General features: G+C 38.5%; 1 protein-coding gene across 16 annotated transcripts in view; it reads left to right on the top strand.

Moving 5' to 3' along the window:
- The window catches only part of PBRM1 (polybromo 1), a 69,203-nt gene that overhangs the window by 40,424 nt on the left and 9,839 nt on the right, over nucleotides 1–18,940 (top strand). For 9 of the 16 annotated variants that reach the window (XM_069812426.1, XM_069812423.1, XM_069812428.1 and 6 more), the window contains 8 exons: nucleotides 1,692–1,849; nucleotides 2,786–3,052; nucleotides 4,468–4,613; nucleotides 4,931–5,088; nucleotides 5,764–5,947; nucleotides 7,200–7,410; nucleotides 12,523–12,724; nucleotides 16,652–16,810. In XM_069812426.1, coding sequence (XP_069668527.1) covers nucleotides 1,692–1,849; nucleotides 2,786–3,052; nucleotides 4,468–4,613; nucleotides 4,931–5,088; nucleotides 5,764–5,947; nucleotides 7,200–7,410; nucleotides 12,523–12,724; nucleotides 16,652–16,810 — 1,485 coding nt within the window. The remainder of the gene's footprint in view (nucleotides 1–1,691; nucleotides 1,850–2,785; nucleotides 3,053–4,467; nucleotides 4,614–4,930; nucleotides 5,089–5,763; nucleotides 5,948–7,199; nucleotides 7,411–12,522; nucleotides 12,725–16,651; nucleotides 16,811–18,940) is intronic. The other 7 variants (XM_069812436.1, XM_069812437.1, XM_069812435.1 and 4 more) reach the window with 1 other exon arrangement.

Raw genomic sequence — 18,940 nt, 5'->3', positions numbered from 1 at the left:
AACAATGTTCAAAACTTCCAATTGTAGCTTTTGTTGTGTAGATGTTATTTTATTTGCAGAATTATGTGTGGACTGGTGAGTATTTTTCTTCTTTCTGAGTTGCTTTGTTCCACAATAGAGGAACTCAATTTGTTCCACAAATATGAAGTTCTTGGATCAGCACAGGTTTTTTTGTTGTTCATCTCCACCTATTCTTAAATCGTAAGCATCCCAGAGAACAGGCTCTTCTAAGTGGGCTGGGCTCCTTGAAATTTAAGCGCAGAAGAACACATGGAGTTTTTCTGTGCTGAGAAATCTGAAACAAAGTTGGGCACATTTAACTGCATATGTTCCACAGAACAACTCTGTTTCAGAACTTGCCATTGTTAAATTTTAGAAATGAGCCGAATCTTACATTCCTAGGCAAATCAAGCCATGTCAAGTACTATTTTGTTTTTTCTCATCAGTGATGCCTTCTGTTTGCAGCAGGTACTTCTCTTAAGTGTAAGGAAGGCTAGAGAGATGTCAGGAGTATCAGATAAGCATGGTGCATTCTCAGCAATCCTGGAAACTACAGTTGCTGAGAGCTACATTGGGATACAGTGGAATGTACCATTTTGGTGGCACTTTTTTTTAAAGGGGTGGAACAGATGTGTTACAAGGACAGGTTAAAAGGACCATGACTCTTAAATTTCAAGAGAAGTGCAAGGCAGGATATAATTAAGGTTTGCAAAATCATGAAGTGGGTAGATAAGGTGAATGCAGAAATACTGTTCGACAAATCCAGCAGTACTAGAGTTGGAGGGCACACACTGACGCTAATAAATCAGATTAAAACATGTGAAAGTGTTTGGCTTTTTAATGTAGTGGGTGGTGACCCTCGTGACTTCCCCAGGAGCTTGTGGAGGCAAGATTACATCAGCAGGTTCAAAAATGGGCGAGACAAGTCCATGTACAACAGGTCTAAACCAAATAATAAAGGGAATAACCAGCAAATAACAGCCAGATAAAGAGAATAGCTCTATAACACCCCTAATGCAATGACTGTAGAAGGAGTGAAATGAGTTACAGAGAGTGGCCAAGATCAAATGCATTCTCCAGATAGCCTGTCCTGCTCACTCAGTTGGATGCAGTGTATTTGGGTAGATGGACCATTGGCCAGTTGGACATTTCTTATGTTTGTTTGTCTGTGATGGAGAAAGTGAATAGTACTTTTTCTTCTGGTTCAGTCTACAGATTACAGGTTTTCTTTGATTTAGAAAAATAGTACATATTTGTAACTTCTTTATAACTCATTGTTAACAATTTGATTTGTCACAGCATAACGCAGAAGAAATAGTTCTTAAAAAACATAAAACCAGTTATCCAAGGTTCTTCAAATAATCAGGTGATTGTTGTGTAGACTTTGAAGCCATTTCAAGGCCTGAAAGTCAAGATTTATAAATAAGAACTGATTCCTCCTTTATTTTGCTGAGTCAGGTTTTACTGGGGAAAAAACAATTAGTGGGCTTTTTAAGCAATCTGAAACAGTTAAAGAATCTTATCCTGTTTTAAATCAGTTTACTCTCATTATAAATGACTACATGGCTATTTGATTAATCAGTCAGTCTGTAGTTGTTTTTTTTCTTGCTCATGCACTAGAGAATATGCCATTTTGCATTTTTTTTCTTTTTCTTTCTCCCTTCTCATTTTTGTATCTTTTTTTTTTAAAGGAGAGAAATGGCTCTATGGCTGTTGGTTTTATCGACCAAATGAAACGTTTCATCTTGCAACACGAAAATTCTTGGAGAAAGAAGTTTTTAAAAGTGACTATTACAATAAAGTTCCTGTTAGCAAAATTTTAGGCAAATGTGTGGTCATGTTTGTCAAGGTGAGAGACTATTCAGTCCAATTTGTTAAGCAAGTAACACATTCCCTTCTATTTTCTTGAAGAGCTGTAGGGATTCTAACACAGAGACATTCTACTAATACTTAAATAAAATAGGAGTTGTTCCTGTGTACTGTTTGTATTCTTCATTTGTTTCATGAGATAAATAGTTCACCCAAGTGATGGTGTTTCCTTGTGCTTGTTGGTTTGTAGAATCATACGCTTATTAGATAATTAGCTAACTGATTTTTCAAAGCATGTGGTAGAGAAATTGCAGGTAACTTCTTAAAGGTTCCCATAAAAGCATGTAGATTTAGGTTTGGCAGAGGGAGACTTGAATGGCTTGGTAAGAGGATGAAGTCTTTCGTCTCTGTCTCAGGTTTGATTCCACAACATCCTTGTGCAGAGGATTTTTGGCTTGTTTGCAACATACCTATCTCAGCCAGTTTTCTGAAGGTAGTGTGTTTGTATGAACAACATGCTACAGCTGCTGAGGTATCACGATCACATATCAATGAGCATGGAGCTTAATTTCCCCCCCTCCCCAAACTTGGTGATTGTGTCCTCTTTCCAAGTTAAAGCTCAGAAATCTTGTAAAGGTAGTTTTAGGCTGCAGGTCTTGTACTTGTTAATGTACCGTTTTGGTAAATGAATAAAACCTAATTTTTCTCACGTGACAACCTGTATTGAATTTAGCCTCCTCTTTAAGGGTGGGATTTCTTGTTGTTTGCTTTTAATTTTTAGTATAACTTGGATGTCAAACTGGAAGAAAAGAACTCATTAGAAAGCCTTTACTAGTCTAAAAGCATGTCTGATAGAAACGTAAAAAACCAACCAAACAAAAAAACCAACAGGAAGCATGAGAGGGAGTTCACTGTGTGTCTGTGGGGGCTGTGTGTGTGTTGCTGAAATATTTCATATTTTTTCTTCAATCTGCAGGAATATTTTAAACTGTGTCCTGAAAACTTCAGAGATGAGGATGTCTATGTCTGTGAGTCACGTTATTCTGCGAAGACAAAATCTTTTAAAAAGATTAAACTGTGGACTATGCCTGTAAGCTCTGTAAGATTTGTCCCACGAGACGTGCCCCTGCCTGTGGTCCGTGTTGCTTCTGTGTTTGCTAATACAGACAAAGTAGATGAGGAGAAACACACTGAAACATTGGAGGACAGCAAGGTGGGAGAAAGTATCCTTCATCTTGAAAAGGTATGTAAGATAACAAGTGGAACATCAATTATGTTTGACAGGTAAAGAATGACAAAATATGAGCCCTCATGACTTTGGTTTCACAGCATCCAGACACAATAAAATATAAATAAATGTAATGTTTCTGTTATAAATTATGTTATACACATTTGTAAAGAAATACAAACAAAATATAAATAGACTAAACAGAAAATAAACTGTGTACATATTTGCTAGATTCTACAAATGCTTTCTTGTGATCATGTGAAGGGGTTGGCTGGGTTTTTTACCACTTCAGAAAAGAAAATTACACTTTTAATGTAAAGCTTGCCTTAATCCTAAAGAATCAGTAGAACTAAATGTCTAGTTTTAGTTCACGGCAATGCTGAAATGCTTTATTATGTAGTATTTCAGTAAAATAGTAACTAAGCAGCAGTAAGCAATACGTAATATTCTGTTGTTTGTGACCTGTTTATGGTTGATAACTGAGCGGTTTATTGTCAAAATGCTTAAGAATATTTCTATCCAACATACTGGGTAAAATGGTTTATTTTATTGTATTTAGAGTCATAAAAGAAATAAATTTAAATAAATGTATTAAATTCAATTAAATGTATTAAATTGAATTAAATTTATCTAAAATAAATTTAGAACCATAAAAAAAATAAACTGAGAGTTATAAAATAAATCCACATTACATTGAGTTCTCTAACAGAACCTCAGAACAGAATACCCAGCACACTCATTGTCAGCTTTAATCAGACACTTATTGTATATTGCTGTATTTATTCACATCATGACAAAAGAAGGAATTATTTCTGCCAAGAGGATGAAAACTTGTAGGGTCTTTTCCTTCCACAGCTTGGGGAGATAGCCCGTGTTTTCATTGGTTTTCTGAAATCCTAGACTAAAAGATCAAATGAGGCACAATGTGGGTTTTGACTAAAAAGAAAGAAATCAAATAGGGCAAGTGGTATGAATTTGCAAGCAATGCATGGAGTGTTCATATTATTGTATACGAGAGTTAAATCATTCAATTTCTGTGTATGTTAACTTGGCCATATACTCAGTTCTTGCCTCTTACGCGTGTTATTGTCCTTTAAAACAAACCATCAAAACAAGCTGACAAGGCTTGGCTTGGCCAGTTAACTTTGAAGAAGTAGAACAAAAAAGGACCTGTAAATTACTGTTCTGGCAAAATTACAGCTTTGTGGAATAGGAAAGCTTGCGACGTACACGGAGGGTATCTTTGGCTTTGCTATTTCATTTTTAAATTTCAAGGCCCCTCACTTTGGCATGTACAGCTCTGTTTAGTGTTTACCTATTGTTGGTAACATAAAAATAGAGCAAAGTCTTTTCCTTGCACCTGGCATCTTTTTATTTATGTGTTTGGTTTTTCTTCTTTCACAAGTTCCTAAATGCATACTCTTCTGCAGGACAAAGAAGATGTTCCTGTAGAAATGTCCAATGGAGAACCTGGTTGCCATTACTTTGAACAGCTCTGCTACAATGATATGTGGCTTAAGGTTGGGGACTGTGTCTTCATAAAATCACATGGGTTAGTGCGACCTCGAGTAGGAAGGTGAGTGCAACTTCTTTATTTGCAGTTTATGTCTATAAAAATAACTTGGACAAAAGACGGGCTCGTTGCAAAGGGTATAAAAGAGGATGGGGGGAAAAAAAAAATCTTCTGAATGAAGCAAATGTTACAAGCTCTTAATAGATTGAGGTAGAAGTTTAGCCACCTAATAAAAAGGTGATGCAGTTGTACAGTTGGAGCAGGCTATTCTTCTGTACTCGTTTTTTGCTGACAGCCTTCCTGAACAACCTAGTGCATCCAGCTGTCTCATTTAGGATGGATGGCCCTTCGTTTTGTCAGTGGTTTGGTTTTCTTTCCAGAATTGAAAAGATGTGGGTGCGAGATGGAGCTGCATATTTCTTTGGTCCAATCTTTATACATCCTGAAGAAACTGAACATGAACCAACTAAAATGTTCTATAAGAAGGAAGTGTTTTTGAGTAACTTGGAGGAGACCTGTCCGATGACTTGCATTTTGGGTAATTGTTAACAACTTTAAATCCAATGGACGCTCTTTTTCTTTTCCTATAGGATCTGAAGTGATTTATAGCTACGTGTAGGTTTGATTCCAAGTATGTTTTTTTCATCTTGAGTGGGGGAGGAGAGATTATTCAGTCCATTTCTAACATGCATTCCTGATTTTGGGACCTGTAGTGAGAATTTTCGCTATAAGGAAGCTTTCTTACAATAAGGGAATTACATGTATGATATCAAAGTGAACGTTGTTTGCAGCCAGAGAACATAAAACTCCATTATTCTCACTTATTAATGTAATTATTCCAGTATGTGTTACCTGGAAAGTTGGTCCAGAAGGAGGTTGAAATTTGGTTTGTTGCATAAGATGCTGACTATGTACTTGGTTTGTAGTAATGATGCTGTGCTAAATATAGTTAACTGACTAGTGGTCATGGGGTTTTGTTATTTTGCAGGTTTTCTCATTCTTTAAAAAAACCCAAAAGCTGCATTAAGTTTGTGTAGGTTTCTTGTGAGTGGCATTATTTAATAGGGATATCGATTGGTGTATTTTCTGTAGTTTTACCAAATACTGGGAATCTTCCAGACTTACGAGACTGGCAAAAACTTGAGTCTCCACACTTTTTGTAAAATGTCTGCAAGCGTGGCTGCGGTCTTACCCAACTCTTTCATTTCTGCAGGAAAGTGTGTGGTTCTGTCATTCAAAGACTTCCTCTCCTGCAGACCAACAGAAATCTCTGAAAATGATGTTTTTCTTTGTGAGAGCCGCTACAATGAAAGCGACAAACAAATGAAGAAATTCAAAGGGCTGAAGAGGTTTTCACTCTCTGCAAAAGTTGTAGATGATGAAATATACTATTTTAGGTAAAAATATGATGGGAATGAGGGGGGTCACCTGCGCACTCTTCTGTATCATGGTGGACTGACTCTGGTTGGCAGCTAAGCCCACACCTAGCCACTTGCTTGCTCCACCACAGCAGGATGGGGGAGAGAATGGGAAGGGCAAAAGGGAAAAAAACCTCCTGGGTCAAGATAAAGGCAATTTAATAATTGAAGCAAAGCTGCACACGCAAACAAAGCAGAATAAGGATTCACTACTTTCCATTGGCAGGCAGATGCTTTGCCATTTCCTGGAAAGCAGGGCCTCAGCATGCGTAATGGTTACTTGGAAAGAAACACCATAATCCTGAAAGTCCCCTCTTTTTCTTCCCTTCTCCCAGCTTTTATTGCTGAGCACAATGTCATACGGTATGGAATATCCCTTTGGTCAGTTTGGCTTAGCTGTCCTGGTTGTCTCCCCTCCCAACTCATTGTCCACCCCCAGCCTGCTTGCTGCAGGGGCAGAGTGGGAAAAAGAAAAGGCCTTGACCTTTGACAGTGAACCAACACTGTTCAGCAGTTAACTACAACATCAATGTGTTATCAACACTGTTGTGATCACAAATCCAAAATACAGCACCATACGGGCTACTATGCAGAAAATTAACTCCATCCCAGCCAGACACAGTACATATGTAAAAGTCATAGTTGTAGGAGAAGGTGAATTTTGACTAATCACACTTTTGGGAATAAGTCCAGATAACATCAGTCTTTTCATAGTCTTAATACCAGTGGACATTTTCCTTTTCTTCTCCTGACTTTAGGAAAAGTCGTTACATTATCAGATTAGTATTTTAATGACATCCAAGAGAATTTACCAAAGTCCTCATTATGGGTTACAAATAGCTTTCCAGTTGGTGAAGATTGGTATTAATAAAAATATTAAGTTCTAACAGGTAAAATGTAAAATCTGAGGAAGGTGTGGTGTTAATTGCCTTCTATTGCAGGAGTGAAGTATTTGCTGCATTGAAATCCCCTTCTAACTTACAAAAAGTTAAAAAATAATTTAAAAAAATCCTTGAAACAAGTGACTGAAATGAAACACTGGCCATAGACACTGAATGATTTCTGCTGTGTTCTGAAAGGAAGCACAGGCACATCTGGAGTCACCATTGTTTCCATGTTGTTCAAAGATAAAGGAAGAAAAGTTGGTTTTCTCTTCAAAAAATATATACTATCTCTTGTAAAGTATGAGTGTATTCTTACCCATTTTTTGTCTTCCTCCTTCACCTTTCAGAAAACCCATAGTTCCTCAGAAGGAACCATCTCCACTACTGGAAAAGAAGATTCAGCAGCTAGAAGCAAAATTTGCTGAGTTGGAAGGAGGTGATGAGGACATGGAAGAGATGGGAGAAGAGGAAGGTGATATGACTGAAACACCTTCTATGCCTCAGCTTCAGACCCCGTTAGCTAGTGAATTGGATATAATGCCTTATACTCCGCCACAGGTGAGGATCTTCCTTGAGAAACCTTTAAACCTTTATATTCCACGTTCTTTCCCCAACCCAAATAAACAAAGAAACAGTAACATTTTATCGTATACACAGGAGAGATTTATACTTCAGTTTGTGAGTCTGTGGAATAAATTAACGCGGTACAGTTTTGGCATATCCAATATGATATCCAGGTGATATCTAAGTACGTTAAAATATTTTTAAAGGAAATCATTCAGTTGAGGAAAATCTAGGGTACATTTTTATATGGTATGCTAACATTATTTCTAATTAGTAGGTTTTCTATGATGCTTGTTCAGAAATATCAGATCCTTGTATTAAATATAAAGTTGGGATTTAAGGGTTTAATTGTAATTCTTGATTTACCTAATGCACATTTTTAAGCTTCTCCTTACATTTTGAAAAAAGCTAGCATTTTGGGTGTTACAGTTTTGCTACTTTATTAGAAAATGCTGTACATCATCCTCAAAGGAAAAAGAATAACCACTTTTTTAGCATTGAGTTACCATTCTTACTTGGAAATAAGAACTTGTTAAAAGAAGAATTCTGTGTCCTAGAAGCTTTAGTATTAATTTGCTGATAAATGGATAGGAAGTAAAAGAGGAATTGTGTGTGGTCATATGCCACTTGAATGCAACATGAATCATTGCAGCTGCTTAAATGGGGGACTTTTGATCCCCTTCCCTCTCTTGCTGTGTTTCTTACACAAGTCCTGGTATTTATGTAACTGAATACTGAAGCAGGGTAAGGAACTGCTTTAACTAGAAATTAACCTAACAAAAAAAGTTTGTTTGCAACTGGATTAAACCCTTTATCTGTCTCATTACGTTGACACATCCAAGCTAATGCTAGCATTAAAGAGGCAATGGGAATGACCTGCTGGGAACAGGAAGGAGTTTCAGACACATTTGTAACCAGCAATATGGATTTCTGCTGGGTTACATTGACTGTGAAGTGACAACCTCATTGGTAGGTGAAGAAAGGATGTGACCCCTGGATAGAAATAACTGTCTTTGGATGTCATGAAGAAGAGTTGATGAAATTGAAAGCTTTAGCTTGGTTTGATTGTGATTTTTGCCATGTGGGCAGACCACTAAATGCATTTTCCTGTGCAAGGTTGTCTTGCTGCTATTGTTTTAATGTGCTGAATTTCATAAGTAGCATGAAAACTCTTGCAGAGTGTTACAAATAGAAAGCATGTTACCACCATTAACCACCTAATGTAACACTTTAGGAAGGGCAAGGTTACTTTTTATAAATCAAAATATTACCATTGTTAAGCATGGCAGCTGCAAGCAGTTTAAATAGAGATCATTGGACATTAAAGATGTCCTCAAACTGCCTTCTGCATCATTCACTGTCTTTTGATCGCTTTTGCTTTCTGTCTTCCTACATAGCTGTGTTTTGTTCAGATTCCCTTGAAAAGTTTTATTTAAATACTAATATAAAATATCTCTTTAAAAAGCCAGCTTGACAGTTGCATTATTTTTTAATTTTTTTCAATTGTTTGTAATGGGACAGTCTTGCAGAGCTTTCAGGAGAACTAGTGAGAAGTAAGGCTCAGTGGATATATCCAACATGTGTGTATATACCTTTAGACAGATGTGAACTCTGAAGTCTAGAACTTGAAGTGAAAAAAAAAACAAACCAAAAAAACCCCCCAAAACCCCAACAAATAAGGAAAGCTGAAAAGGATCAATAGCAATGTATGCTAAGAAGTGAATGATGATACACAAGTGCCCTGGCATATTCCTCAAGCTGCTGATTTGGAAAGAACAGGCATGTTGTGTCTGAGCTGGCATTCAGAGCACAATTTAACTGGTGGAGAGGTAACTTAACATATAGGACAGAAATAAACTTTCTTCTTCAGATAATCTGTTCTATTTATGTCCCAAATGAAAAGTGTCTTTTTAAACACAGCTCCTAGGTAAAAAGCATGTGTTTGCTTCATGTTCTCTTAAATGTATGGAATTTTATTTAACAACTATTAAACCCCAGAACTTTTAAACTTTTTTTTTTCTCCTGATAACAAAGAAACTCTTACTACGTCTAAGGGTAAAAGGAGTCAAGACAAGTAAATACATGGTATTGTGGAGCTTGACAGATAGGTGGATGATGCTCTCCTGCTGTAATTTGCTGTGAATCAAGTCAAACCTAAAAAAGAAAAAGATGTGCAAGTTCATTTTTTGCTTCAGCAGTGTGGCTGAGAAAAGGAATAAAACGTGTTCTGTTTTTTTTTTTCTCTTAATACATTTAAAACTGAATATGCAGTTACCCAACTCAAATAGAAAAGATTCTGTTCATTTAGAAATGGTTATATCGGAGATGTAAAAGAATGGAGAATACAAGAACCAAATTCAGAATTCTTACAGTTTCTCAAAGTCCTGTTTGCCCTGCCAAACTGATGGGTAGGCTTTTACATTAGATTACTGTTATCGAAAACTGTTGCAAACACTGTAGAGGCAAAACCAGCTGATAAACTTGTAGCTATCTAAGTGCAGATGTCTAAGAGGCCACATATATCATTAGATTTTCCTGTTTCTGAATTGAGAACTCTGCATCTGTTAGTGTGGGCTTGCCTGAAAAGCCATTATGAGTTGTATGTGCCCTGTGTGTCATCCCAAAACCTGTATGGACTTTTCTTCACTTCCTCCATCTTAGAGACAAACCTAGAAGACTTCCTCCCAAAAGGACAAGTGTTGTCTTTAGGTTCATAACGAAAACATTAAGGGTGGATTGCCATTTGAAAATTAATACAGTGAAGTTTGAAGTAACATACAAGTATGCCTCAGTTTATCCAGTGCCTGGCTTAAATTGATGAGCAGGACTTTTTAGGCATCTTGGTATTGCTGGAGCTTTGTTTTTAGCTGAGAGAAGAGTATTGAACTGCAGGATCAAAATGGCAAGTAGAAGGAGTCTTACGGATGCACGCACACTCAAACCCAATGGGTGTTAAAAGTCACATTTATTCTTCAGTAGAAAAGTTAGAACTCCAGTAACAGTAGTGAACTACAGGCTCAGTGATGTAAGGGGAATTAGTACTACACAGCTGACTTAAGAATCCTTAAGATTCAAAAGCGATGACTCAAAATGTGCATATCACCCACCGAAAAGATGAGGGCTCTCTACTTTGCGGGGTTACCTCAGGCAGTGCCCCAACCCAAGTGGGAGTCCCCGACTGCAGACCTGCTGCTCCACAGAGGACTGATTCCCACATGTCCTCTGGCAGGACCCCATTTATACCCTTGTTGAATCTGATCTGTGGTCATTTTAATCCCTGTTGGCCAAGAAGGTCACCTCAGTGTACCTGGGACGTCTTGATCGGCCAGTTCAAATTTCAGCCTGCAGCCTCCAGGGTTTAGGTTTTTTTAGCTCTTCTCCCTGCCTGGAGTTAGTAAAGTGGCCAGAATTTCAGGATAGGAAGAAAACAGTTGTGTATATTTTTCTTTCCTTTTTTTCCCCACCAGGTATTTGGAAAGAATTACACTTTTCAAGGTGGGAGAAATTCGTAATGTTCAGGATTATGAGAAGGGCCTTTTGAGGGTTTTGGTATGATGATACATTTGTGGGCCTTGGTGATCAGAGTATGGGTGAATTATGGTCCCCTGTGACAAATATAGATGGAAGGAGTCTTCAAAAAGGGGGTTCCAGCTGTGGTGTCTCAGTGGTTGTCAGAATAGGTTAAATTTTTTGATGTCTGGAAACATCAAGGAGCTCTCAACGGGAGCATCCATGGTGGGAAAATCAAAGGAGCAGAATTTTTGTTATCCATTGTCGTGGTTTAACCCCAGCCAGAAACTAAGCACCACGCAGCCACTCACTCACTTCCCTCACAGTGGGATGGGGGAGAGAATTGGAAGGGTAAAAGTGAGAAAACTCCTGGGCTGAGATAAAGACAGTTTAACAGGTAAAGCAAAAGTTGCGGATGCAAGCGAAGCAAAACAAGGAATTCATTCACCATGTCCCACGGCAGGCAGGCATTCAGCCATCATCAGGAAAGCAGGGCTCCATCACGCATAACCATTACTTGGGAAGACAAAACACCATAACTCCCAATGTCCCCCCTTCTTCTTCCCCCAGCAGAGCATGATGTCATATGATCTAGAATATTGCTTTGGTCAGTTGGGGTCAGCTGTCCCAGCTGTGTCCCCTCCCAACTCCTTGTGCCCCCCGCCGCCTGCTCGCTGGTGGGGTGGGGTGAGAAGCAAAAAAGGCCTTGACTCTGTGTGAGCACTGCTCAGCAGTAACTAAAATATCTCTGCATTATCAACACTGTTTTCAGCACAAATCCAAAACATAGCCCCATGCTAGCAACTATGAAGAAAATTAACTCTATCCCAGCCAAAACCAGCACATCCATCAACATAAGAATGTGATGTGAACCTGTTGTGCAGGTAAACAGTGATCAGTAAAACTGGGCTTTGGGTTTTTCAGGGAGAAATGCCTACTTATGTAATGAAAGGTGAACACTAGAGAGAAGGGGAAGTCTGGCAGGCAAAATAGAGAGTATTTAGGGATGAGAAGAGTGGAAGGTAGAGCCGGGGGAGTAGGGGTTGCAAAGGCCAAGGATGAAATGGGGAAGCATTTCCCTAATATGTGCAATGGTAAATAAAATGTTTTACTCAACTTGTGTTGGCAATATTTCTGAACAGCATAATGGATGAAATCTGTGACATAACACAATTACTTTTATTCTCTTCTGGCCTTCCAGAGAGTCACTTATTTGCTACTCAGCCTCCTTAGTCCTCTCGTTCAGTTTGAAATCATTTTAGCTAATAGTAAGCATTTTGTGTTGTCTTGCAGAGAATTTTTTGAAGCCTCAATTATAAAGGTGGTATTATGTGTGGAAGGGTTGAAAAGCATCAGAATATTGTGGGGTTTTTTTTGTTTGCCTATGTACTTTTCATAAGTGTGTGCGTATGCTCTTGTCATGCATCACTAGATGCAGTCTCTCTTTAGGGGCTCTAAGGCTGGATGGTCCTTGTGCAAATATGTTCAAGAGAAATACGGGAATATTTTAAAATACTGTTTCTTACAGCTTTGAATTTTGTATGTCGAGAAGCTTCTCTTTTGTACACTTGTGGTCATAACTGCTTTTTCTCACAGTCCACTCCCAAGTCTGTTAAGGGCAGCACCAAGAAGGAGGGATCAAAAAGGAAGATCAACATGAGTGGGTACATCTTATTTAGCAGCGAGATGAGAGCTGTGATTAAAGCTCAGCACCCAGACTACTCCTTTGGAGAGCTCAGCAGGCTTGTAGGAACTGAATGGAGAAACTTGGAAGCAACAAAGAAAGCAGAATATGAAGGTAAATAAAAACTAAGATGCTAAACTCTTTTCTGCTTTTTTTTCTTTATCAACACGTTCACTACTGTTATTCAGATGACAGGTTTAATAAAAGAAGATATTTATGTTTGTGTTCTGGACGTACCTTAAAGAGAAGTTCATATTGAGAGATGACTGAAGAGGAGCAAAGCGAATGTTTAAGTTATGTAGTGCACAACTGATAATTTAAATGTCTTTGCCACAAATAACCAAATGAACAAAGACCAAGAAAATGGGGACAAAATTGGGAAGCCCCTGGGCTGGAAGTCAGTTGGAAAAATGGTTTGTGAAAGTTTCCTTAAAGGAGGACTGGGGGGGGGGAATTTTGGACAAGAAGCTCTTCAGAGCTGTAGTGGGCAGGTAAGAAGGCTTACAGCGGAGCGGGAAAAAGTTCTTTGATTAACAGTACTTAGTGTCCTAAAAAACTTTGGGAGAATAAAATCAAGGATACAGAATCTGTTATGATACTGTAAATATGCCCTGTTGTTCAGTCACAGTATTAATCAACTGTTGTAACTGATTTTGTTGAGAGATTTCATATCCTGAAGTAAGCCTAGGAATATTTCATAGGCATGAGATACTTTAGACCTCTCTCCTCGTCTCTTTCTCTTCCTCTCCTCCTTGCTTTCTCTTCCTCCCCCCTGACTTTCTCTTCCCCCTGCCCCCACCCCCCCACCTCGCTCTCTCTTCCTTCCCTCCCTTCCCTTCCTTCTGATATTGGTCATTGTGTTTCAACTTTATTCAATTAAAATAAAATACAATTGGTCCTTCATAGCAGGCCCTTACCCAAGCCAAATACATTGGCTTAACATCCATAGTTACTACTCTAGTTAATAATGTGTCAACGCTTCCAATATGAAAATGATACTTTTAAGCAACTGTTGCAATTTTATTGGAAGAAAATGCTACTTTGGAAAGGAAAGTTTCAACACCCTGGAAAGTTATTGCCCAATTAAGTTATAACTTTGCTTCTTTAAAAATGAGATTTGATAGGTTTTCTGCATACTCATAACTTAAAGGCACCTTTGATCTTCAAACTAGAAGTTTGCATGCTATCACTTTCCACTCTCAGCCGCCTCAGTCCTTTCTGAATTTGCAGTAGTACCTCTTTGCAATTCTGGAGAGTGATACAGCATAACTCGCTATGTGCAAGTTTTCTTTGCAAATGCTGTGAAGGGAAATGGTAATGCTCTTTCTTTGTGAAAGTACTATGGCCTTTTTTGCTGTTGTAGTTGCCTTTTACAGCCTTCTAGGTGCACATGGTATCTTTTTATTGACAGATCCCTCCTTACAGCCTAATTCTTAAGCAGTAAGATGGCTAGCACGTCATCACTTCCTAGCTTAGAGCAGCTTGATGTCTTGCACTTCTGCAGGAAGACATAGCTGTAATGTAATGGTAGCAACAGTGTCTGTCCACTGTGTTAATGGTGCCCTACGTGCTTCCATTTTAATCCTCTTTCTCAATTAAAATTTGCCAAAGCTTTTGGGTTTTGGGCTGCAGTTTCTCTGGCTTGGTGTCTGCCCAGAACTCGACTTGCTTTCATTTGTTTTTCAGGGGTTGGGATGGGGTTACAAAGCGTCCAAACTGTGTTTGCTTACCATGTGTGAAAGGAGAGGAACTCCTCTCCTTCCACTGTGACAAGTCAAAATTCATATGCTTTCTAGTGTGGATGTGCACCAGGGAGAAGGAAACAGGCATGGTTTGACATCTCAGTGAAAAAGTGCCTTTCCATGTTCTGGTGAAAAGTAGTTTGCATTTTAGATCCATTTTGACCTGCTGAAAATTTCATGTGCAGGGTAATAGTTGTTTTTTTAGCAATAGTTGAGCAAAGAATAGGCTGTGTTGGAAACGCCTGCATGGCTAACTACACTGCGAAAGCTCCTCAAAATAAAATAAAATAAAATAATGCATGTGATTGAGGTAAAGACCTGTTTTAAGGCAAAGCTCTGTTCAAAGCAGAAGGTCTCTGTCCTGTCTCTTGAGATGTGTTGGAAATGTTGTTTGATCTTAAGTCCTGGCCTAAACGATTTAGGTTTAGTATTGAGTATTAAGGTGAATATGCAAGGCCGAACTTTTAGACACCTGCTACAATTCACTTTGGCAGTGTTCTTTCATCTGTTAGTTCCATGGCAGTCATGGCATGGATAGAGGCTAGGTAAAACTCAAGTACTGTGCTATGTCAGGTCCTTCTTCAAAGCTCAGCACTCTGAAGTCTGATAAAGCTGAACACTTAACAGTAATTCTTCATTCATCAGAGTGTGTCCAGAACTTTTGCTTTTGTCTGACCATTTTTTTTGGCTGGCCAAAAGTAGGTGAGAGTCAGAACAGCTACTTCATCTTTTGCCCAAATGCTTGCTCTGCTCTGAAGAGGATTATTTCATTTTTCTGCTTCAGGATCTAGCTTTGAATGTCTTGTGTATTTTGTGCTCAATCACATATAAGTTCCCTGTAGTAAATTTAGGAGTTTCTGTGCGTCGTCATCTCTTCCTGAAATGACAGAAGTGAAAAGGAGGAAGGAAATGCTTTTGGAAATGAAACTGGTCTTTCAGTGTATGGAAGTAGTGTTAGAAGCTGCGCAAACAGGTTCTACAGGGGACAAACACATGATAGACGTTCAAAGTTGTATACTAGACAAAACAAGTAACATTAGCAGGATGCATAACTTAATCTCCTTGATGAAATCCTTCTTAGCCTTTGTTTGACAGAGGACCTTGGTTGCTGTTTTAGTGGCAGTTTTCATCTTTCACCAACTGCAAGAGAACTTCTAGCCCTGCATTCACTGTTATTAAAATTTGCTGGAGATGTATGCTGCATTCATTTATTCTTTGTTGTTCCTTATTGCGTCAGTCAGATACAGTGTTCAGAGTAAACAAATCGGCAACTTGCATGCCCCAAAGCACCTTGAGTGGGCATTCAGTATATCTCCTTTTTTTTGTTTGCTTGGGTTTTGGTTTTTTTTCTTTCTTCTTCCCATGACCCTTTGCCCTTTCCTTAATATAAAATTGTCCTCTGGTCAGATTCCCTTGCAGTAGATCTTTTGTTCTTGCAGTCACAGTGAGAAACTTGATTGAGATAATGACCAGATTCATCGTACAAAGGACACACATGACCTCCAGTGAGCAGCACAATGTGAGTTAGACATCTTCAGCAAAGAAAAAAAAAAAAAAAAAAAAAAAGAATAGCTCAAAGGGGACTAAATGGGGAAAATTACAGAAAAAGGCAGAGAAAAATATTTTTGGTTCATCAAACTGCTGCTTGTTATGTTCCAAACACTAAGGACCTAGCTACACTAGGGAAACTTTGCAAATGCTTCCCGACTTTGCCATCACTTTTCAGCTGCATCAGTAGTAAAATATGTGGGGAGCCCAAGAATAAACGGGCTACCAGCTGGCACTATTATCTGCTATTTGCTTCTTACTTCAGGGCACGTCTGGTAGACATGGTGCTTAAAATTCCCGCAGCAGCTAGTAGTGGATCTATGTGAAAGCTGCCAGCCTTGGCTGCAACTGGTTTAGCTGAGCCAGTGGTGTCAAAAGAGGGAACGTTTTGCCATGTTCTCCTAGTGTGGACCGAGCCTAGTGCTGGACTGCTGCTTTATGTTGGTAACACTGGTGTTATTATCAAATTTGTTCTTTGACTTTTTAAATTTTTATTTTATTATTTATTTTTTTTTTTATTTTTTTTTAGAAAGAGATAAAACTTTGTGGAATATTTTTCATGAAAGGTTCTCTAAAAGTCTTAGCTGCAGCCACATGAAATCAAATCATATGCTGTATAAAAAGATTCATCTGTTCTACTTTATATTTGACTAAACTATGCCAGTGTTTGACTAGTCCTTTTTAATGAACAGATAATATTTTGAAATTCTGGGTTACAAAACAGAACTGAAAATCTAAAATACTTTTACAGAGCGGGCAGCTAAAGTTGCTGAGCAGCAGGAGAGAGAGCGAGCAGCACAGCAGCAGAATTCCTCCCCCCGGGCAGGCACTCCTGTCGGGGCTCTTATGGGGGTGGTGCCGCCACCAACACCAATGGGAATGCTCAATCAGCAGTTGACACCCGTTGCAGGTAAAACGTAGGAGCTATGACCATTTTTTCCTCATCCACTATATCAATCCCCTTCATAACTCTGAACACTCTCTTGGGTCACTTTGTTCTTACGGAAGAAAAAGCTCAACCTCTTCAGTCTTTCTTCATAATGAATATACATAACTGCAGCAGTAGCCTGGTAGTCCCACGTTACTTGCTCCAATAGTGAATAGCCTGTTGAAAATGCAGGGGGAAAAGGGTCCTCCTTGTGCGGTAGTCCTGTTCTGTTTGTGTGCAGTCGTATTTATTCACTCTACTTTGAGAGTTCATGTTTAGCCCTGCTATGGCAGGAGGGGAGCAAGCTAAATACTCTTCTAGTGCATGCAGCATTAGTGGAAGTGATAAAGTAGGAAGCAAATTATTATTATATTTTTTTTATTGTCAGGAAGGTGAGAGGCAAACAGAATCCAAACCAGATTTTAAATCTAAGCAAAAGCTTTACAGAATTGCTGATTAGACACTGGTAAGCAGAGCAGACTAGGATCTAGAGCCATTGCAGAAAAAAATACGAAATGCCAACATTGCTGGTTTTCTCAGGTGATTTTTCAGAATAGAGCTGAGCTTGGAAGACTCTTCCACAAGGTCCCTGTTGCTGGATGTTGTGCTTGTTACCAGTTGTAATCTGACTTGAGTTCATAGGGAATATGCTCAGAGTAAGTATCTTCAGGATCAGATCTGAAAACAATGTTGTTCACTGGAGATTCTTGTATGGGAATCAGCCATACGCTGGTGAGAAAATGAATTAGGTATGACCTGATAGGTTGTTTTCCTTCTCCCATTTCTAATCAAAATAATTAGATTACTTCAGTCAAGGTCAAAATAGTGCCAAGTAGGTAAAAATTAGTATCTGGAGGGTTTTTGGTTTGAGTTTTGGGGTTTTTTTTAACTTTCCCTTAAGGCATTCCAATTATTCCATTTATTCTTTTGTCATTTTTCTTTTTCTTTCCCGTCTCACAGGCTGTGGCCATATTTAGAGCTGAGAGCCTGAAGCATTTTTCATCACGGTCTCTAAATCCTTTTCAGTAAATAGGCTGTATCTATGTTTAAACTGAAGGCACATTCCTTATTTGGTTCATGGTCTCCTGATTACAAAGCATTTGTTTACGCTGAGTTGCATTTTTCTTTTGTTTTTTTTCACTTTGTTCTTGATAATTTTCCACTGAACTGTTTGCAGTTGGTGTGTTTGTGTGTGTGTACACATACCTGTGCATATATTAAGAAAAGAAAAAAAAAAAAGAGTTCTGCAGTGATCTCTTTTGTGAGTAACCTACTTCAATCTAGAATATGTAGAAAAGTCATCCTCTTGTGGTTGTGTTTTCTTGGTTTGGTTCTTGTTTTTTTGTCATTGAGTCACATTTCCAATTTTTTTGGAGGTAGGTGTAGGTGAGCATTAATACTTATTATTAACACTTCCTTAAAACTTTTCCAAAAATGTGCATTCTGCAAACTACACATGCTAACTTACTTCCTGCGGCAGCCTCCTCAAAAGCAAACCTGTATTTAAGACCATCATCTTATTCAAGCAGTTAGACATTCAAGTCTCTTCACTTTGGCATTGTGAAATACTTCCTTAAAGTAGATGATCAAGTGGATCTTTTTAAACTCTTTCTATTTTTATGGCCCATTTGAAAAACACAGTCTTTCATCTTTTGGTTTCCACAAGTCTTACTTAGAAGTATCTTATTCTGTTGAGACCTCTTTCACATCCTCCTCCATCATTTGATTGCTTTTCTCTAGTTCAGAGAAATTCTCCACAGAAGTTCATAGAACTTCTTTATGACCCACAGGTCCAAGAAATCTGGATGCCTTCTGAGATGCATTTCTCTTAGCGTGCAGCGCTCTAGTTTCTTGTAAATTCGTGCATTACAAAAGTTTATTTAATCTTACATTGTTATAGTAAAAATGGGGGAACAAGTAATTTGAGAGACATCATAAATCATAGCTGTGGGAGCTGGAAATAGTTTGCCCATGTTTACTAGTTTAAAACCAAAGTGGTAACTCATACATGGGGTATGAAAGTCGCTGCTCTTAGAACCTCGTGATGAGCTACAAGAACTGTCTTCTCATGGGGATTTGATGATAACTTTATTAATGCAGCCAGTTTTTGAG

Source organism: Haliaeetus albicilla, chromosome 24 (assembly GCF_947461875.1).
Source record: "Haliaeetus albicilla chromosome 24, bHalAlb1.1, whole genome shotgun sequence".
In the NCBI taxonomy this organism is placed as follows: domain Eukaryota; kingdom Metazoa; phylum Chordata; class Aves; order Accipitriformes; family Accipitridae; genus Haliaeetus; species Haliaeetus albicilla.
Note: the sequence above shows the minus strand (reverse complement) of the source record. Positions and strands in the feature narration are given on the sequence as shown.